We start from the raw sequence: 23,030 nt of genomic DNA, 5'->3' as shown, positions 1-23,030 counted from the left end.
TGGGGACTTGGGCCTCTTTGTCTCCTCTATGACTTGCAAACACTTTTATATATTCCACCACACCCTGTCCCTTCTCTGAATTCCTACAGTTAAGTAGCATAAAATTGGTGTCTGTTTTGTGTGTGAGACCAATTAAACAGTATGATCCATGAACACAGGGAGCATGCATTTCCACTCTTTTGTAACCCCCAAATTCCCTAGCATGTGAACAGTCACATAAAAGTGCTCAATAAACTGGCTGGTTGAATTAGATAATCTATATAAAGCACTACATAAATGTCAGCTAATAATGATAATGATGACAGCAATGGCAACAGTGACAGCAATGGTGAAAGTGATGATGATGACAATGATGGTGATGATGATGAGGATGATAACATAGCATAGATGACTTGCAATTTGGGTGTGAGATGAATGCAGCTAATGACATTGCTGTGAATCAATGTTGAAGTCCAAGAAATAACTTGAGGAACCCTAAATTGAGTGATTCTATATTCCTGTTCTTTGCACTCCAAACCCTCTCCCTGGGTCTGTACCTACCTAAAGTGGGAGAGACTCCACTCCAAGTTGGTGAAGTTGCTCCAAGCTCAGGAACCTGCTCAAATTCATGATTTCCTACTGAAGAGGGAATAGGCTCCAGGATTTCCCCTGATGGCTTCCGGCTGTTCCTGCCCATGGAGATGCTCTTCAAATCCTCAACTAGAATTAATATGAAACATTACCCACAGCCAAAGCCCAATGGCAGGACTGTCACATTTATCATCTCTTCTGATCCAATATTACAGTAAGGTGGGAAGGATGCTTACTGTTACTCTCATCTTACTGATGAGGAATCTGAGGCTCAAAGGGATGGAATAACTCATCCAATGTCACAAGTTAATAGAACCCAGGAGGGAAAGAATCAGGGACAGATGCTGATTCCTTCTGCCCAAATTTGCTTCTTCACTTTGAGCCAACTACCTAATCCCTCTGATCCTCAGTTTTCTCATCTCAAAAGTGGTGATAATAGTCTCCAACTATTGTTAGAGACAATAAGTCTGTTGCATGGGATTCTGCCACCTTTCTCCAATACTTCACTTCATCCTTCTGCTTCCTTCGTCATGAAGGCCTATTTATGCCAAATATATGAAGAGTCCTAAGGAAACCTCACCTAGGAAAAGAAGCTTTTAATGAGTGTCACAAGACTTTAGAGCTGGAAGGGTCTTAGAGAACATCTAGTATGAGGCCATCATTCCATTAATGAGGAAATGAAGCTCACAGAAAGGGAGTAATATTTAAAGTCACACAGCAATTCACAGGCCCACATAGGGCTGAGCCTAGAACTGGGGTCTGCAAACTTCCAGATCAAGGTTCTTTCCATTAGACCCTTTCTACAGACCATGCTGACTTTCATAGCACAACTGTCTTACTAAGTTCATTCTGTTTTTGGTCCACTGGCAGAGTTCTTTGGGGTCTATGCCCATTTTTGAGGCTGAGTTAGGTAAGAGAAAGCCTCAGAGGATGACATGCAGCAGGAACAACTTACTCACAAACCTCCGCCTGGCCATCAGAGTGTCACGGGAGCCACTGAGTGCAAATATTTGGAGTGTGTATTCCTTGGTGGGGCTCAGTCCAACCACAGTGACTTTAGGTGTCTTGGTAGTCAGCATTACTTCCTGTTCAGAGTCCCCTTAAGGAGAAACAGGAGTCACATTCAAAAGCTGCATCTTGGTTGGGGTAGGAACACATTGCTATTAATTATCCAGGGGTAGGGGTTCCCACTTAAATACCATCCAGGTCTTTGATTTCCCTCATTCCCCCAGCTACCTCCTTCCAAATAGGACCAGAGAGAGAATACTCACAGGTCCTCACTGTCTCTGGGCACACTTATTAATGGCTAGGTGAGGGATGTAGAGAAGTTATCATATACACTGTAGGCTTTGGATTAGATGTGGATTACCCATATACTTCCTCTCATGTACTCCATGCTCTAGCCAAACCAGATAGCTTTTCATCCTCTGAATATACTTCTGCTTTTCTGGCTTTGTGTCTTCCTATTCTTTTCCCAAGCCTTAAATGTCTTCCCCCCAACAGCTTTACCAATTTAATCCCTGCCCATAATTCAAATGTGTAGATGCCTCATCTTCCATGAAGACTTCCTTGATACCCCTGACCAAAAATTGTCTATCTTTCTTCAAGAAGAATTCATGCACCAGATCTGGGCTGGGCTAGATGACTTCTGAGGTCTTTTCCAAGACTGAGATTATAGGTTCTTGTGAAGCTTCATAAAACTCAGTTTAATAAATATTTATTAAACACTTACTATGTGCAAACGTTATTAAGCATCTTTATCATGTCATATTTAGAATATGACCTCTATCATATTTAAAACTATGAGATCCTTAAGGACAAGGCTGCCTTAGGCATCTTTTTATCCCTCTCAGCACCAAGCCTAGAGCTTTGCTAACACAACTGAAAACAAAATTTGCTAAATGAAAATGATTGAATAAATTCAATCTAAAGACTTGGCGTAAAAAAAAAAAAACAAATGCATCTTGGAAAACTAGGTCTCAATTTCTCAGCCTTGAGGATAATATATATTTGCACTCTGGACTTCTCCTACCCAAGAAGGGCAAAGAGGAAGATCTGTGTATCTCAGCCCCAGCCCCTTCCCTTGCCTAGCCTTGTATCCCCAGACACGCTCTCCCACTCCCACTATGCATTTAGTACCTGCCATGGGCTTTACTTGAACTTTGTAGCCATTGGTATTTCCTTCTGATTCCTTCCACTTCATCTGCAGCCGGTCTTCAGATAGCACAGTCAGCCTCAGTCGGCTAGTCCCTGAAGGAAAAGTCAGAGTCCCTGAGCTCATAGAGAAAAGATGAGGCCTTGTATTCAAGTAATGTCAGTCTGAGACAGAGTTTTCCAAACTGGGAAACATCTAAATCTTGTGGGGAAGGGGCAGGGACACAGAAGCAATGGCCAAATTGTTGGATATTTTTGAATACAGTTCCTTACATAAATACTTCCACATTTTTTCAGTGAAAACAAAGTTCAAATCAAAGTCAACAACACTGAGACTAACACAATGAATTCATTCTGACAATGAAAGCAATGCAGCAATTAGATTGTGATCTCCTTGGCAGGGAATGTCTTTTGCTCTTCTTAGTGCAATGACTGATATATAGTAGGTGCTTAATAAATGGTTACTGACTGACAGTTATTTACTATGGTTTGAGTAAATGAGGTCAAATCTGAGTAGGTGTGAAATGTGTCATATTTCAAGGAAAATATCATTAGCTACCATCACTGGTCAGAGCAGGTTCATGGCACAGATGTGTTGTGCTGTCCTGATGCTTGTTACATATGAAAGTAAAATGTAAAAACTCCAAATTAAACAATCTTTTTGTTGAGGTTAAAAGTACTTTAATACTTGTTACATTTCTCAATGTCATTCATTTTGATAAGCACAACTTGGGCCAACCTCCCCTCCAACTCTGAAATGCTTAAAATTTCAATCCCTTGAGAAGTTATAGCTAATTATTTGAAATTATCAACAAATATAAATTTTATAGTCTCAATTTTTTTGTTTCTAATTGTTTTAATATGAAACATATCCCTTAGATATTGATGAATATATAATTGGCTTAAAAAGAAAATCCCATGGAGCATCTAAAACTAATAAAAGCAAAGATTATAGTTTAAATAATAAAAATGCAGAAACAATATAAAAAGCCTCAAATCCAGAAAATATTGTCCACTGTATTTATCATTCCACCCCAGTCATATTATTGTCACATGCTTACCATTGCATCATCTATACTGCTGGACCTCTGGAGACCTGGGTGACTTAGTCTCCTCAATTTTATGCTTCCACTTTGGGACTTCATCCACTGTCGTTACTAGTGAGTACGTAGCCCACGTTCACATGGTCCACTTTATCTAACTAGTTCCAGGCATGCTTCACATTCCACCAAAGCTATATTCTTGTCATTACCTATCCTCACTTCCACCCCTTCCTCTGAGTACTACAATTACACTAATGCTACAATTGTTGCAAGAACTGGCATATTAATCAACTCTCTTTTGACTCTACTCACCATCCCTGTGAATTCTCACAAGCAAACACCTGTCTCTGTTCACCATATCCCTATTTGTGTCATTGCTTTCTTCAGGTCCCCTATTAGAATGTAAAATCCAGGACAGTAGGGACAGTAACACTTTTGTATTTGCATCCCATGTTCTTAGCACAGTCTTTTGCACATAGCAGGCACTTAGTAAATTCTTTTTCATGATTTTTATTCATTCTTTCATTGGCATTCATATTTATTGCTATTGATCAAGTGGAAAGATTGCTGTGTTTGCTTGTATAAATATTTCAGCTGCAGATAACATGAAACCTAATAATTGGAAGTCTCCTGAAAGTGTACATGTAGAACATATTGGCAAGATGAGATAATTTTTTTCTAAAAGAGAATTCCAAGCTTTTTAATAACAAAAACCAAGATTTAAAATATCTGTGGCATCAGAAGGATTTCTTACATCTTATAAAGCTGCTTACAGAATTGTTATGTGTAGAAAGCCTCAGTTGATAAGAGAAATGTTTGTACTACATAAAGCTATTGATAGAGTAGGGAAGATGCTTGGTCAGTCATTTGCAGAGCATCTTTGAATGGTTCTACACACTGAAAATAGGGTGGGTAAGAGAATTGTTCACGTGCAATCAATTAATTGACAAACCAAAATCTTCCTATTTTGCTCTGTAGGTGGGTAAGATATTCATTTTTTTTCAATTCAATAAACATTTATTAAGAATCTACTACATGCCAGCCACTGTGCTAAGTGTTGGGGGGTACAAATAAGAAAAAGAAATACAGTCCCTGATCTCAAGGAGCTTATAGTCTATTGGGAAAGACAGCATAGAAAAGGAAGTAGGAAAGTGAGATATGAGGGGATGACCAAGGGATATATAGCAAGGATATCTAGTTCCATGGAGCTGAAACTAGGCAGAGTAGCAGATGTAAAGTGGAGTGAGTTGAAAGTCCAATTTCTGCCCTCTATAAAGCAAGGCTTTGGGAGAAGTTTGGTACTACACCTTCGAGCCCTCCAATCAGAGGGGAGAGGAGGCTACAGGAGGTAGTGTCTGGCCTTGAGTGAGCAGTGTGTTGATGAAAAGTCTTAAGCATTTCCTGGAAGGAGCACCTTGTTTATTGGAATTGAAACCAGTCAGAATAGTCAGAGCAGCAAAAGCAAAGTGGAGTGAGCAATTATTTGATCACATATGTATGCTGTGTTATTGATCTGATATTAATGGCAATTCTTTACTTTCCAAACTGATTGACAAGAATGTCATATCAAGAGAAAAATTCAATATAATCAATGGAATTTTAAATGAAATTTTAATGAAAATTATATGTGGGAGAATTGTAATGGACTTAATACTGAGGAAGTTCAATAGATATCGGACAAACATAAATCTAACAGTATTACTTTAAAAATGGTTCTTTATGAAATTTGGACAGATGCTTCAGAGACAATAGCATGTTTTAAGAAATATGATTAAAGAGCTACTTTTTTTTGAGATAAACCTAAGATTTCATTGATGCATAGAATTCACAATGAGAAAACTCTTTCTCATAATGCAAATGAACATCTCCTCTGAAATTTATATTTTATAGAGTTTTCTGGGGGAAACTGAGAGCTCAAGTGACTTATCCAAAGCCATACAACCAATATGTGTCAGATGCAGGATTTGAACCCAGGACTTTCTGATTGATGTCTGCTTTTTATCTACTATGAAACATAATGGCTTTCTCAAGTTACAGTATTTGGAAGAATGTTTAACCTTAAAAAGGAAGTTATCATCTTTTCTTAATAATAATAATGAAGATGAAGCAAACTTATTTTTAACAGAAATTTCCTTCTCAAACTCCATATTTGGTGGATATTTTTGAAAAATTCTAAATAAATAAATTAACATGACTCAAATTCATGATCTGATCCAGAAAGATAAATTGACTGCATTTACAAAAAATATATAGAGCAATGAATAATGCATTTAAAAATTAATAATTTTGTTTTCCAATTTTAAAAATCTCTGTCAAATGAAATAAAAGCAAATAAAGATCAGATTATTAATCACTTGACTTGTCAACAGAAGTTTTTACTTTATGTTCAAGACTTATTTCTAAATATTAATGGTAAGGATGATTACCATGGATAATTATGATACTTTCAATCTTGCTTCATCTGAAGAAGAATTATTAATAGATTTGTCCCATGATAGTAAGCTGAAACAAGCATTTGGATAAAAAAAGTTATGTTTGATCTGTGAGTGAGTAAAGGGCTCTAAGGTTTGTCAAATTAAGCGATACTGCACAGTATTTGCAATATCTTGTTAGTATTCAATATTATAAAGACAAAATAATGTTCTAGATAAGTAGTTGAAAAAAGAAGTAACAATATCAATGGCACCATGGTTGAGAAACTTTGGGCTGAAAAACAATCACACTCATCACATTAATACTATTATTATGGTTATTTTTTTGTTATATACATGAGCATTATAAATTATTTTTTATCAATAAATAAATACCTGTGTATATTATGTTATTTTACTATATGTTGAAGATTTGTAAGTTATAAAAATTATGATAAATTCTTAATTTTATTTGAATAAAATATTACTTAAGAAAATTATATTTGAAAAATTTTTATGAAGAGATAGAACACGACAATTTTTGGAGGAGGTAAAAAAGTAAGGTGTTGCTATGCAATGTTTAGAAACCATAAGTCTTGGGAAAATAGCTCCTCCCTCAAAAGCTCTGCGGGGGGTACGTCAGGGGTGGTGGTTAGGGGAGTGGACTGACAGTAGGACAAAGATTCAGCCTATGATCACAGAGCCCCAGTCTCAAGAAGGCCGACTCATACAGAAAATGACCCACAAAGCAACATCTAAATCTATAACTTCATCTATGTTGAAAATGGCCCTTGAATGTGAGAAATGAAATGGGAAACCTGGGGTATGGAAATCCTGAGGGGTACCACTTTAAGTTGCTGGAGTAAATTTCCCCCCAAGGCAGCTGGTTCAGGCCAGCTGCAGAGAGGAGACTCCAAGCCTGGCAGAGCATGAGAAATTACTTATGACAGAAATAGCTGAGACAGCAGCTGGCAGCTTGTCCCAGTCCCGGGGGCCTTAGGGCAGGCCACAGATGTGAATTTCCTAGCACAGGCACACAGACACAACACTGGGGTAAGAAACTACTGATGGAGACATCGGGTGCAAAAGAAGTGGTTCAGTGGGAAGAGGACCATATTTATACTCAAGAGGTCTGGTTTTGAATCCCATCTCTGACATTTATTACCTGGGTGACCTGTTTTGGACCTCAGTTTCCTCATCTGTAAAATGAAAAGGTTGGGCTAGATGATCTTTAAGAATCCTTACAGCTCTAAAGCTTACAGTCTTCTTACTGACCAGTCAAGCTTACTCTCAGGTTCACTTTTAGGGCAGGCACAGTGCCTATAGTATAGTAGGCACAGGCACATAGTAGGTGCTAAAAAAAAATTGAATTAGATTCTATTAGACCAGCATAGAACTCTCCATTATCTCTCTGTGCTAATGGGGTGGGAGGAAAAAATGACTGATAATCTAGAACAGCAAATAGTCCTAAATCAAACTTCTATTAGCCTTGAGTATGCCTAAGGTAATGCAGAAGGAGAGAAGAGGGATTTGCCTCTAATTCTCGCTGATTCATAGATTGTAAAATTTCACAGACATATAGTCTCCACTCTTACATCCTATAGCTTAACATAGAATAGTTGCTCAAGGGTAAGCCACCACCACCCCCGTCGCCCATTCTCCTGATCAATCAAGCAATAAGTATCTATTGAGTGCCTACTATATGCCAAGCACTATGCCAGGTGCTAGGGATGGAGCAATCTGTGACACTGATTAGTGCATATTCTATTAGCAAAGAGAGTATGCACATAAATAAGCTTACACAGAATAAAGTTTACCCAAAATAAACCCAAGGAAATTTGGGAAGGGAAGACACTAGTCATTGGGGGGATTAGGAAAGGCTTCATGTAGAAGCGCTTAGTTCTGAATAAAGTTAAGGAACAGATCTAGTGGTAAGAGTACTGGCTTGGAAGTTTTAAGACCAGGGTAACATTGCACAAGTTCCTTAATCTCTCTGGGCCTCAGTTTCCTTCTGTGTAAACCTGTATAGGAACTAGGTATTCTTTTAATTCTCCCCCAGTTCCAAATTCCTTATTCTGTCACCATCTTATCTTCACCACTGTGCTGTTGGTCAAATTGTTCCTCTAGCCTGGATTACTTTTCTCTTCCCCTGGATTTATTCAAATCCCACTCATCCTTCAAAGCCCAACTCACGACCCACCTTCCCTGCTCTACTTCCCAGCCCTTAGTCCTATAGCATTTTCAGTCTGTACTGTGTGATGTGAATAATATCTAGTTATAATATATAATAGCATTATGTAGTTATAATATTATACAATAATTGTGTAGACATCAGCACTTTGTTGGATCCATTAGCCTATCAGTGCTGGTACTCCCTCCACTGGTGCTGATGGTGATGATATCATTACCCACCTATAGCTTCTCTTCCTACATGCCTCTTATCTGTGTCCCATGAATCTTCATAGAGGATTACACTACAAGGTGAATGCCTTTCAATATTCCGTAGTTACCACTATGACCAACAAAACAAAACAATAACCACTAAATAATAATATGCTATCCCAAAGTGTTTTCTAATTGTTTCTGGATGTCATCTCCTTGAACTCTCTGAGGACAGGAGATGTTACTCCTTTTGAATCTCCCATGGGCCAATCATAGGATTTCGTACATAATATAGCTTCAGTGAATAGTTATTTATTATAATTATTTTCCTGACTATAGTGGAAATAATATAGGATTTGAAATCAGAGGACTTGAGCTTGAATTTTTGCTCTATCACTACCTTGGCATTGTCACTTACTATTTCAAGGCCTTAGTTCCCTCTAGGACAAGAAGGGAAGTAATTGACTGGGAAGAAAAATCTTTCTATCAAAATATTCTGATAAGAGTTTGAGACCCAAGATATATAGACAACTGACAGAACTGTATAAATCCAAAAGACATCTCCCAACAGAGAAGGGACAAAGGGATATGAACAAATAATTTTCAAAATAAGAATAGCAAACTATTAAAAAAAAAACTTAGTCACTAATCATAAGACAAATGCAAATCCAAACAATCTTGAGATTTTACTTTACAACTGAAGAATTATCAAAGATGACAAAAGATGGGAATAGTCATTGTTGGAAGGGCTGTAGAAAGACAAGCACTCCATATTACAACATAATGCATTTTTGCTAGTTGTGTGAATTGCTACAACCACTCTGGAAAGCAGTTAAGAATTATGCAAATGGATGACTAAAACATCCATAGCTTTCACCCAGAGATTCCACTGCTAGGTATAGACACTAAGAAGGTCAATGACAAAAAAAAATCTCTATATATTTCAAAATGATTATAGCAGCACTTTTGTGGTAGTAAAGACTAGAAAACTAAGTAGATGCCATTGAAAATTATGAACATGATGAATTAGAGAGGCATGGAAAGACTTATATGAACTGATGCAAATTGAAATAAATAGGATAAGGTAAATATACGCAATGACTTCAACAACGTAAATGAAAAAGAACAATCACAAAATAATCAAAGTTGAATATTGCAAAATTATAATGACCAAGCTTGGTCAGAAAGAAGAGATATGAGAAAACATCTCCCCTTACTTCTTTGCATAGGTGAGATTCTACAAATGTGGAACATTGCATATAATATCAGACTTCTTAGGTGTATTGATTTATTTTGCTTCTTTTTTCTCTTCCTTTTTAAAAGTCTTTGTCATAAAGGATAGCTCTCTCAGGAGAGGAAGAGAGAGAAAGAGAGGGATTCAATGGGAAATGTGGATGATATAAGAATAAAAGATATTAATAAAATCTATTTTGAAGAAGACAATATCAAGAAATAACTGCCCAGATGAATAATTCACAAAAGTGAAAAACTGAGACTATTGATACAAGGGAGCACAATTGGAGTATAGAGTTCAGAAGAAAAGCTTAATCCCTCTTCTCACCCATTGTCCACTCTCCCTATACAAATTTCAAGGTGTGGTTCAGGTCCTCATGACTGGGATGACAAAGATGATAGGCAGAAGATGCGTAAGTACACTCAGCACGAGTTGGGGAAAATTGCACTGTGGTTCCTGCCCTAGAGAGGAGAGAACAGCAATGCCCAAAACCCTGGACATTCAGCCTCAGGATCTGGCCTTTTGGGGACAGTGTCAGTTTTAGGTGGCCATCCCTAGAAAGGAAAGTTAAGGACATGTCAACATCCTTGCTTTTAGCAGGAAGTCCTTGAAGCCTTGTGCTATGTGGTTAGCTATTTGGAAAAACAAAGATGAAATTCATTAGCTCCCTAGACTACCCTGACCTAGGAACAGAGCTTGGCTTCTTTTCACTGCTTTGAAAATAGATATGCAAGGGAGGGTGCTCAAGAGGACAGCCATAATGGGAAGAGAGGCAGGAGAAAGGGACAATGGAGGGATTCACAGCTGGAAGAATCTGAGAACTCTCTCTCCTCAGATATGATCGTCTCCCTGGGAGCCCCCAAATTAAAAGGCAAGAATTTCCTCAGTGAGAGAATTTGAGGTGGAGACTTTGAAAAGGCCAGTTTTGTACTCAGGGCACGTGGGTCTCCTCTCTTTAAAAAGCCTTCTGTTCCTTGCCCCATGCCTACCCCAGAGCCTGGTGACACCATCTAGAAGAGGATCTGGTATGACCTTCTGGGCTTAGAGTCAAAGCTTGCCTGTTGTTCAGAAGCTTGAAGAGTAAATATGGCATAAGAGACAATTATTTGAACCTCAACTCAGGAAAACTAGTTTTGGGTCTCCATTTTGCTACTTGCAAACTGTGCGACAGTCAGTAAAACACTTAATCTAAGTTTAAGTTTCTTTCCCTATAAAATGAGGTTAATGATCCTTTCTTCATCACTAGGGGGATTGCATTATATTTTCTTCAACATTTCCTCACTTAGGAGCTTCTTTTTACTAAAGAAAAGAGAATAAATAGGAATGCAATAAAATTGTGCTATATGAATGAAATGGAATATTATTGTGCCAAAAAATGACAAACATGATGATTCAAAGAAACTTGGGAAGACTTGTATGAACTAATGCCAAGTGAAACGAGCAGAACCAGGGGAGAACTTGATACAATGAACACAATAACATAAAAGGAAGTTAGCTTTGAAAGACTGATCAATTCAGTGACCAATCATGACTTCAGAATTCTGTTAATGAAGCATGCTTCCCATCTCTTTTCAGACAGGTGGTGAACTAGAGGTGAAGAATGAGATATACACTACCAAATATGGTTAGCATGTTGATTTTTGTTACTTGCCTATACATATTTGACATGAGAGAGCTTTGAGTTTGGGAAGAGTGGGTTATGGGTAGCAATAGAGATGCAATAATAGAGAAAAAACAGGAGGGAGAGGGGAAAAGGGAGAGGAAAGATGGAGAGGGAAAAAAAGAAACATAAAGAAAACATTAAAAAATACACAGAATGAAACAAAAAGAAATCCACTGGTGTCACAAAAAGGCAATGTGCCACTTACTTGTTAAACTTCATATATATTCTATTAAAAACAAATTGTATGCAACAGAAGCTTGTCATTTCCTATACAAGCCTTTTTTTGTATTTATTTGCATATTGAAATGTTCGTTGATATTTAAATTCATAACAAAAAATTAAAATCAAATCAAACAAAGATAGTCTACATAGTAAAGCTCTGACTTCCAAACTGTGTCTTTCATAGGGTCCATTTTATGGCAAGTGTTTGATAAATGCAGCTTGCATGGGATAGGATTCTCCTCGAGTTCCCCTCCTCCCGGGCAATACTACATTCACCAGTGGTGTTAGCACTGATTTTAATCATCCTTCCCCACCCTCAGCTTAAATTTCCATTTTGAACCTTGCAGCTGGAAAATCCAATCCTGGCTTTTTGACGTTGGATAAAATTAAACTTTACATCAAATTTAACTAGCACTGTTGTGTAGACAGGCTGAAGTCAGCATCCAACCCCAGTGCTGTTCCTAGGCAGACAGACAGAACCCTGGCTTGTAAGCAGACAGTCAAGTCCTGCTCATAAAGCAAACATTATGCATGGATTCATCCATGCGCTACCTCCGGAGACAACTTCAGTGAAAACTCAATTCACTCATCCCCATTCCAAATGCATTGAAAGCTGCCCATGAAAATGAGGCTGCCCTGATTATTTGACATTTATCACAGAATCCAATTCTGGACCTGTATCTACTCCACTGGCCCTGAAAATGTATAGTTAACACTGTCTTGGATCAGGGTTAGGTACAACTGAGTCTTTTTCCCCAATTCCCTATTGAGCTGGGTGCCAGGGATGATGATGCAGTGGAAAGAGTACTGAATTTAGAGTCCTTGGTTTGATACCCACCTTTAGTATGTGTGACCTTGGGCAAGTGATTTCACACCTCCCCCACCCCACCCCTACCTCAGGCCTCAGTTTTGCCATCTGTAAATTGGAGTTAGACTAAAATTCTTCTAAGGTCCCTTCCACACCTAAATCTATGATTGTGTGATGGTGACTGAGGTAACCCAGAGGCTTAAAGTTTACACCTTCATAATCTAACCCCAGAGAGAAAAGTTATGTCTTATAAAGCAAGGAAAAATAATTTGTCTCATTTGGCTTCAAAAGCCAACACTGAGGCTAATGGGTGGAAATTAAAAGAAGACAAATTTTGGCTTAATATGAGGAAGAACTTTTCTAACAGCAAGAGCTAACAGTTAGGCATTTAACAGAGATGCTGTGGAATGTCCTGAGCTCTCTGTCACTGGAAGTTTTTAATCACAGACTACATAACCAACTGCCTGTCAGGGTGCACAGGAGATTCCTACAGGAGAGAAAATTAATCTAGATGATTTCTAAGGTTCCTTTTGTGATTCTAGGATGGTCTGAGTCTATGATTCTATTGCTTACCTAGGTTGGGTCCTTGTCCATGGATGAGGTCCAACACTGAGGCCCAGACCAGCCAGATGCAGATGCATCCCTGGGCTGTCATGGCACTCTGGGCCTGGGGAAAGAGACAGGAGAAGATGGCATCTGTACATTTGTTTTGTGTCATCTCTCAGCCGAAAATCCCACTGCAAGTATGTGAAGCCATCACCTTCTTCAAATTTCATGCCTTGCAGGGTGGTGGGGATATTGACCAATGGCTCCTTTGTTTTACTCCAAAGACTAATCTCCTGGAGGAGGCATAGCCAGCTGAGGAAAGGGTTGCTCTGTTCTGCCTCCAACCATTCTCAAAAGACACCAATGCTTTGAGATATTCTTACCTTTTTGGAGGCTACAGTTGTAGAAGCTAGACTGTCAGGGTCATCTAGATATCAGTTGGTTCCTCTTCCTGTCTCTAGACAAGATGAAAACAATTTCTTTCTTTCTTCTCTTCCTCTCACCCTCTAATTACTAGCACTTTTGTCTGTCTATCCCCAGGCCAAGCACAGACTCACAGATCCCAAAAGGCTAGCCAGCTATCAGGATGTAATCTCCCAGAGAGAGCCTTTTCTTTTCTGCCTCTGCAGAAGAATGGTATAAGGGATGAGTTTTCTAATTATCAGAAAGTCCCATTTATGGTCTTCTATCCCTTAGTGCTAGAGAGGGTTCAATGGGTAAGGGGGAAATTTTTTCCTTTGATACCCATACACCTAGGCTAGGTAAACCCCTGACCTTGCTTGGAGTGGAGATGTGCAAAGGTGAGTGCAAGTCCTGAAGTTGCTGGGTGGGATGGGCAGGAAGAGGATTTAGCAGTTAGAGGCAAACAAGACAACCCACTGAAAGATTCGACAAAAGCACCATAGCTTTCAATAGTGCCTATTTTCAGTGAGTCAACCTTTATAGAGTACGTGCTCATGAACATCCTTGGAATTTCTTCCTCCAGCTTTGAAGGGAATTTGAGTTAGTGACTTCTTGATTATCCATGCATGAAAGAACCCCAGAGTGGGGTTACTGTTATAACTGTGAGAGAGAAGACCTTAATCCTAAAGGCTACAGTTACTCCCAGTCCTAACTATTTAACTGTGAGAATTCAGGACCCTTCACAACCTCATTCACAGTTTCCCTCAATTCACTATCCCCAGAGATCTCTTAGGCTAATCCCAGTCTGTTCCCAAAGTCAAAACCCTCCTGTATCCCTTCCACATGCCCTCAGGAGCCTTGATCTAAGAAATGTGCAGCAGCGTGCTATTGGATTGAATGAGTCTGTGCCAAAGGGGAGTTTTAGTCCCCAAAGACACGCCCCAAGCCTGTTTATAGATTCCCATTATAGTGTGAAGCCCTAAACACTTGACTTCTTTGGAAAATGCTTTGCCTTTAAATGCACTTATATATCTATGATCTCATTTTATCCTCACTAAAGACCTGTCAGATAAGTGCCATTATATCCATTGTACAAACTCAGAAAAGTTATAACAGATACAAAGACCATTCAGAGTTGAAATTGGAACCCAGGCCTCCGGAGTACCTGGGTCCAATGCTTTTCCCAGGGGGTCTACATGGTCTTCAATAAGCAGTCAGCCTTGCTAGTATCAGTTTCCTTTTGGGGCAGTCTTTTCCAAAATTTTACAAAAGTTTACAAAAGTTAAAAAACTCCAGAAATTTAAATGTTATTCCTAACTTGCTGGGCACTTTTTGGTCTCTATGTCAATCTTAGTTGGAACACGCACCCAAAGTTACACACTTATTCTGCCCAGGACAGCCTCTCAGAAGCTAATCTCCCCATCCCACCCCACCCCCACCCAACTCTGCCACCTTGAGAAGGACGCTAAAGTACATGGGAATAGGGTTCCATCACAAACCTTCTCCTTCAAAGAAACTTCCTTGCAGACTCGTCCGAGAGGGAAGAGAAGGAAGATGTGTCATCTACATTCCTGATCTCTGAGAAAGGAGGCAAACTCGAAACCACTGCTGGTCTGGCCCCAGGGGACTTTATGAAAGTCCTTCAGAGCCTGTGACATCACTGCTGAAGCAGAATAGAATACCCATCCCCCTCCCTTCTTGTTTTCCCTCCCCTTCTTTTCTTTTCCTGGACTTTCTCTTCCCTTCTCCTCTCTTCTCCTTTTCCTCTTCTCTTCTCCTTCTTTTTCTTCTCCACATCTGTTTTCTTCTTTCTCTCCTCCCTTCTTTCTGCTCTCCTTTCTCACCCTCTTTCCCCCTCCTTTCTCTTTTCCTCCCTTCTCTCTTTCTCATCCTTTCCCCCTCTTCTCTCTTTCCTTCTCCTTCTCTCTTCCCTTTCCACTTAAGGCAAAGGATGGCAGACTCTGTTTCTCTGAAAGTCTTTAAAATAGAAGCTTTATGAGATGGAGGTAGAGGCTGTTGTCTAAGAACAATATCCAGTTTGAGGAGAATGAAGAAAAAGATCCCAAATTTTAAAAGTAAACAGCATTTTTTCATTTTTGACATTTTTTCCAATTACATGTAAAAACAATTTGGACCATTTTTTTGAGGCATTCACTGTTAAGTGACTTGTCCAGAGTCACACCACTAGTAAGTGTCTGAAAGCACATTTGAACTCAGATCTTCTTGACTTCAGGGCCAGAGCTCTATCCACTGTGCTACCTAACTGCCCCTGAAATTTTAAAAAAATTTTTTAAATTTTAGTGTTTTTTTTTTACTTTTAAAAAACTTTTTAAAAAATAGTTCTAAATTCTCTCCTCTCCCTCTCTCCCACCTCATAGAGAAAGCAAGCAATTTGATATAGATTATACACATGCAGTGGGCAATGACGTGGTACAGTAGATGCAGCTTCAGGCCTGGAGTCAGAAAGTTCAAATCCAACCTCAGACACTTACTAGCTATGTGACCCTGGGCAAGTCACTTAACCCTGTTTGCCTCAGTTTCTTCATCTGCAAAATGAGATGGAGAAGGAAATGGCAAATCACTCCAGTACCTTTGCCAAGAAAACTCCATATGAGGTCATGAAGACATGACTGAAATGACTGAAAATAAATGTGTAGTCATGCAAAACATATTTCCATATTAGTCATTTTGTGAAAGAAAGCACAGAGGAAAAACAAAACAAAACAAGAAAAATAAAGAAAGTTTAAAAAAAGAAGTATTCTTCAATCTGCCTTTGGATTCCATCAGTTCTTCCTCTGGAAGTAGACAGCATTTGTCATCATAAGTGCTTCAGAACTGCCTTAGATCATTGTATTACTGAGCTAAGTCATTCACAGTGGACTATCATATATACATAGTATTGCTGTTACTGTTACACTGTTCTGGTTCTGCTCATTTCATTTTGCATCAGTTCACATAAATCCAGGTTTTTCTGAGAGAATTCTGCTCATCTTTCTTATAGCACAATAGTATTTTATCACAAACATATACCACAACTTGTTCAGCCAATTGATTGGCATCCCCTCAATTCCCAATTCTTTGCCACCACAAAAAAGAGCTGCTATATTGTTGCACAAATAGGTCCATTTCCTTTTTTTTCTTTGTTGGTTTTTTTTAATCTGTTTGGACAATGGCATTTTCAAGACGTTGGAACTCAAACTCTTTGGTAACAGGTCTTTATTAATCACATTATCAAACCTGTTGAGCTCTTCAGAATCATCCTGCCCTCATGAAGCTCTCAAACTGAGACAGAGAGATTCAGGTACAAAAAGATAATACACACAGCAGAATAAAAACTTTAACCAAAACTCCAAACATTTGCACACAGAAAAAAAAAACAACTGTAAAATATGTCCTAAAATAAGAACAAGCTGAAGTCACTCCTCTTCCAGGAAGTCCTTCTTCATGCTAAAATTACATCCTTATTTTTTGAATTTCATTTGGATTTAGAGTTAGAGCATCTGAGTTCTAACACAAGCTCTGACACTTAATACCTGCATTGGGGCAATACTCTGGGCTTCATCTTTCTGACCTATAAAATGAGTGAGTGAAGCTAGATGACCTGTAAGGCTCCTTAGAGTTCTAAATCTATGAGCCTTAATCTCTGTTTCACCAACTTAGCATGACTTGACTCCCCATTGTTTGGCTTCTCAGATATGTGAGGACTTTCTTCTCATTGAGCATTCATTTATTTGTTCAACAAGTATTTTCAAATGGTTATTAAGTGCCAAGCACTGAAGATACAAAAACAAAAAATGAAATAGTCCCTACCTTCAAAGAACTTACCTTCCATTGGAGAAGGATGACAACATGAACATGGGTTAGGAAATGCAAAGTATGTTGAAAATAGTTTTTGAAAAATAGTTTTGAAAGTAGTTGAAAATAGCATATTCTTTGTATGCAAAATATATAAAAAGTAGTTTTGGGAAAAGGGTACAAGCAATTGGACAAGGAAAATCAGTATAGGCAACTATACTGATTTGAGGGAAACTTGGGATACAACCAGACAGAGGTAAATGGGTGACAGCCTGAGCATAGACATGGAGACAGGAAATAAAAGCAGACTGTGAACTCCTCTAAGGCAGAAAGTATCTACCTTGTGTCATCCCCACAGCATAGAGCAATGGGACATGTGCTGTTGTTGTTTGGTGTTCGATTTTGTTTTTTTCTTTTTCTTTTTTTTAATATGGAACGCTTCACGAATCTGCGTGTCATCCTTGTGCAGAGGCCATGCTAATCTTCTCTGTATCGCTCCAATTTTAGTATATGTGCTGCTGAAGCAAGCACTTGGTCTTCGATTTTGAAGAAGACCAATAACATCACAACATCGGGTATGGTGTGTTTGGCTGTGGCTGACCAGACCAACACAAGCTCGGAAGGTACTATCACAGATTGGGTATAAGTAGTCCATTAGAACATTTAGAGTGGAAGTAGCTCTGGATTTGTGCAGCTCATGTTTCCTTTGTGCTTGCACAATTTTGTTTTGCTCATGGAGTACAGCACCTTCTTGATATGAGCATGCCATGGTGAGTGGTCCTGTGCCAGCATTTCCCATGTCTCACAGTCAATATTAAAGTTCTTTGTAGATACCTTAAGAATGTCGTTCTGACTTCTTCTGGCCACCATGTGAGCACTTACTTTGTGTGAGTTCTCCATCTTTTGGTAAGTGTGAATTTGAATAATGAGTCCCTTCCATTGGAAGAAGTTGCACTCTCTGCACAGTTCAAATGCTTGGCAGTTCACCTTGAGAGAGGACATCAGTATCCTGTACCTTATCTTGCCAAGTGATCACCAGGATCTTCCTGAGACAATTCAAGTGGAAGCAGTTTGGTTTTCTGGTATAGAACTGATAGACTGTCCAGGTTTCACAGGCATACAACCATGCAGTCAACACAACGGCTCTTTAGACCTTCAGTTTGGTATGCATCCTGATACCTCTTCTCTCCCCGACTTTCTTTCAGGGACTCCCAAAACACTGAGCTAGTTCTGGCAATGAATGCATCAACCTCATCATGTATGTGGACAGCTCTGGAGAGCATACTGCCAAGGTTAAGTGAACTTATCTATTGCATTCAAAATTTCTCCATTTACTGTGACCAATGCTTCTACATGTGGATGGTGTGGTGCTGGCTGGGAGGACCTCTGCTTTTTTGGTGTTGATTGTCAGGCCAAAATTAGCACAGGCAGCCAAAATTGATCCATACTCTGTTGCATCTCAGTCTCAGAGGCTGAACTGAGGTACTTGACATGTGTAGTGCGCCGTGGAACGTACTGATTGTTTGGGATGATATCATTTCCCAAAGCAGGCACTGTGGGAAACTCAGTGAATCAACCAATTATTAGTTTGGGGATCCCTTGGGGAAAATGATCAGGTTAGCAAAGTTTGATTCTGAGCTCTCAGACTCTGTTTATCCTCTTTCTCCCTTCTTTCTTTCCTTCCACCAATCCTGGTATTGTCTCTTTTCAGGACATCTTGATGCCTCTTGATTTGCTCTGAAAGTTCCCCATACCCCCCTCCTTGTTCTGAAAAAAGGATGCATTCCTACCTCAGTGTGAAGGTTAAGTCATTACATCGACTAGCAGGTTATGTATATGGGGTATATGCCTGACCACTACAGAGAAGCAGCATAGTGTAGGGGATGGAGAGCTAGTGTCTAAACCAGGCAGACCTGAGTTCCAGTTACTCCTTTGACACACTGGTTGTGTGACTCTGGGCAAATCACTTAACTTCTCAGTCAGTGTCCTTGATGTCTAAGACTATAAATTTCATAGTTCTGACCTGAATTGGGAGAAGAACTTTCTTCACCTAGGAGTCTCCTGTATCGATGAAAGCATAGGTCCAGTTCCTTTGCCTATCACTTCTATGGAAAAATACTGTTCCGTCTTAACAGAGTATCAGGTATCAGCCAGAAGGTAGAGTAAACACTTGGGGGCAGAAAGTCCTTCCTTTCCTGATTTCTGTAATCACACAAGGAAGGTAATCCCCTACCCCCAGCTACACATACCAGGCAGTTCTGCTTCCCAATTATTTCTGACATCATCATCATTATCATCATCACCATCACCACTACAACAACAATAATAGCTCGCATTTACATAATACCTATTATATGCCAGGGACTGTGCAAAACCCTTTACAAATATTATCTCATTTAATCTTCACAACAACCCTGGGAGGTAGGTGCTATTATTACCCTCATTTTATAGTTGAGGAAATTGAGAACATTGTGTGTGTGGAAGGGGAGAGAATAAGCATTTATGTAGTGTCTACTGTGTGCCAGGCATTGTGCTAAGGGCTCTACAAATTTCATTTGATCCTCACAACCATCCTGTCTCCACTTTACAGATGATGAAACTGAGGCAAATAGAAGTTAAGTGACTTGCCCAGGGTCACACGCTAGTTGGTTGGACTTCAAGTCAGGTCTTCCTAATGGCAGGCACAATGCTCTGTCCACTGTACCACCTAGCTTCCTTGATAATAATAACACCACCTTATATTTGCATAGAGGCAGTGTTATGATGGAAAGCACATTGGTCTCAAGTCAGAAGATCTGTGTTTGAGTCCCAGTTCTGACTCTTCTTGAGAAGTTCAGAAAGTCATTTAACCTTTCTGAGTCTCTTTACTCATTTATAAAATAAGGATGATACTTGTAGTACCTACATACTGTAAAGGCTCCTAAAGAAAGTGCTTTATCAAGGACTCCAGGAATGTCCATTGTGGTTAGTAGGTTCACATCCATTATCTCACAACTGCTATCCTGCTACCAGCCTTGTGAAGGTGGATAGCAGATATTATCCCCATCTTACAGATGAAAATACCAAGACTCAGGTCATGTATTCAAGGTTCAATAGCTAGTAAGTGGCACAGCTGAGAGTTGGGACTCTCAGATCTCCTGGTTTCCAGGCCAGTGTTCCTCCCACTATCATTACAATAAGTAGAGTCAAAATTTTAGGAGCAGGAAATTGGATGTGGAAGGAGAAAAGTGGAATCAGAACTTTCTATTCTGAGAAACATGAAGTTAGGAGTGTAGGGGAGAGAGGGGGCAGGAAAAGTGCTCTCACTTTACTGCTTTACTGCTGATCATGCCTCCCACCCCCACCCAACACATACAGAAGAAAACACCATCTAAAGTTACTCAACTGTTCATACCCTTTTGATTCAGTCATCCTACAACTGGACTAATACATACATATGTGTACACACACATACACACACATACACACACACACATACTTTTATAAAACAAAGGTTAATGATAAGGAAATAAAAAGATGCCATATATCATTAAATATTCATAACTTTATGCTGTGGTAACCAAAAAAAGTTCCAAACAAAATACATACATATGTGTACACACACATACACACACATACACACACACACATACTTTTATAAAACAAAGGTTAATGATAAGGAAATAAAAAGATGCCATATATCATTAAATATTCATAACTTTATGCTGTGGTAACCAAAAAAAGTTCCAAACAACACAAGTGACTATCAATTGTTTAATGACTATGGTGTATGAATGCAGTAGAATATTATTCTACCGTGGGGTAGCACCCAATGAGCGGGCCCTGGTGTCAGGAAGATCTGAATTCAAGTCCTTCCTCTGACACATAGTGGCTGTGGTGGCCCTGAGCAAGTTAGTTAACTTGCCAGCACCCACCCCCAGGCAACTCTCTAGGACTGCAAAACAGGTGCTGATCAGCATGGGAAGAGTTTTCTTATTAGGAGCTTCCTATACTGAAGAAGTAAGAAGGTTGGGTAAATAAAGAAAAAAAAAAGGAGAAGGAAAGGAGGAAAGTGGAGGAGAGGAAAGGGGAAGAAGGAAGGAAGGAAGGAAGGAAGGAAGGAAGGAAGGAAGGAAGGAAGGAAGGAAGGAAGGAAGGAAGGAAGGAAGGAAAAAAGGGAAAGAAAGAAAAAAGAGGGAAAGAAAAAAGGAAGAAAGAAAGGAAAAAAGAGAAAGAGAAAAAAGAAAAAGGTAAAGAAAAAGAAAAAGGAAGAAAGGGAATGAATAAATGAATATAATTCAAGAAAACATGGGCAAACTAGGATGAAGAGATGCAGAATGAAGGGAGCAACACTACTAGAACAACAAACACTACCATAGGTGACTACTATAGTGCAAATGAAAACGACACTCAAAGACTACTGAACTTAGACTGATTTTAATGAACAATCTGTTGGAGAACAGAGGATGTAACATGAAACCTTCTTTTAGAAGAGAGGTGGGGGACTACTGGCAAGGAATGTGGCCTACACTAACAGACACAGCTGTTGTACAGGTTGGCTTTGCTTAACTGATTTCCTTTATGACAAGGAAGGATTCAGTTTAGTGAGAGGTGGGGTATATAAGAAAATGATCCCAATGTAAGAAGCAAGGAAAAAAAAGTGTCAATAGCAACATTAGGGAAAATAATACTTTCTGAGGGATTGGTTTGACCTAGACTCTTAAACTCTGGTCATGTCTTGGTTAGAGCACTTCTCCTGCTGGCACAGAGCCTCCCTTGGTCTGGTTCTATCATTATGGAAAAAAAAATCTTATTTTCCCTATAGCTTTTTTTTTTTTTGGTTAGGCAATGGGGTTAAGTGACTTGCCCAGGATCACACAGCTAGTGAGTATTACGTGTCTGAGGCCAGATTTGAACTCAGGTCCTCCTGACTCTAGAGCCAGTGCTCTACCCACTACACCTCCTACCTGCTTCCCCCCCCCCATAGCTTTCCCTAGTTTCTCATTTGGTTATGCTTGTGTAAGATGTGAGAAACATGCCTACAGAATGCTCTGGGTCTGCTGGAGCTGTTGACACAGGCCCAAAGTACGGAGGCCACTAAAGAATGACAAGAAGATGCCATGCCATGAGAGCTTTTTCCAATATGTGTCATGAAGTCCTAGACACAAGCTCTGAGGGTTGAAAGACACAGGAGACCATGACTTCTCGCCCTCTGTCTTCAGACCCAGGCTCTGCTTCCTATGGTATGACAGCAAAAGGTGGTGTGCTAGACTAAAGTCATGGCCAGATGGTAAAAGGGCCCAAGGTCTGTCTTTGACTGTGTCTTCGGAAAGTGGGGCAGTCACCTCCAGGGGCTGGGGCAGGGGCAGTCCCTCCCTTCATGCTTCAGACTCTTTCCATCCCTCAGTTCACTCTTGCTTCAGCAGTGTGGGCTTCATCTTCTTATAGCCCTTTTAATTCTGCAAGGTACATTTACAGATGTGTCTCACTGAGCCTCACAACAGCCCTGTGAGGAGGCGGGGTGGGAATTAACATCCCCATTCTAGGCTAGGAAACTGAAGCTCAGAGGAGGGAAATACCTAGCCCCAGGTTGCAGAGCCAAGTTAATGGAGGTCTGAGTCACTACTGGGACCCTGGTGGTCAGGTGTCTAGTCCAATGCTCTTTCCACTACACCACATTACATTTCATTAAGTTGAAAGAAGGTTTGTGCCGTATCTAGTCCATCTCTGGTCACCCTCCTCACCACAGGCAAAAGGCAGCTCTGGATCAATTCGGAAAGTTCCTGGTAAAAAGGCTACCTTGTCTATGACGCATCCAGGG

At 39.6% G+C, this 23,030-nt stretch overlaps 1 protein-coding gene and 1 non-coding gene across 2 annotated transcripts in view; both read right to left on the bottom strand.

Annotated features, from left to right (window-relative positions):
• The window catches only part of COL20A1 (collagen type XX alpha 1 chain), a 109,457-nt gene that overhangs the window by 53,982 nt on the left and 32,445 nt on the right, over window positions 1-23,030 (bottom strand). Inside the window, 4 exon segments of the mRNA XM_020981572.2 lie at window positions 541-699; window positions 1,526-1,669; window positions 2,710-2,820; window positions 13,061-13,154. Coding sequence (XP_020837231.1) covers window positions 541-699; window positions 1,526-1,669; window positions 2,710-2,820; window positions 13,061-13,154 — 508 coding nt within the window.
• LOC144456110 (U6 spliceosomal RNA) lies at window positions 17,655-17,761 on the bottom strand. Its single transcript, XR_013485011.1, has one exon. It is a non-coding gene; the product is annotated as a U6 spliceosomal RNA (small nuclear RNA).

The sequence above is a fragment of the Phascolarctos cinereus genome, unplaced genomic scaffold, assembly GCF_003287225.1.
Source record: "Phascolarctos cinereus isolate Bilbo 61053 unplaced genomic scaffold, phaCin_HiC Scaffold_2;HRSCAF=192, whole genome shotgun sequence".
NCBI lineage: Eukaryota > Metazoa > Chordata > Mammalia > Diprotodontia > Phascolarctidae > Phascolarctos > Phascolarctos cinereus.
The sequence above is the reverse complement of the archived record's forward strand: the minus strand, read 5'-3'. Positions and strand labels throughout refer to the sequence as shown.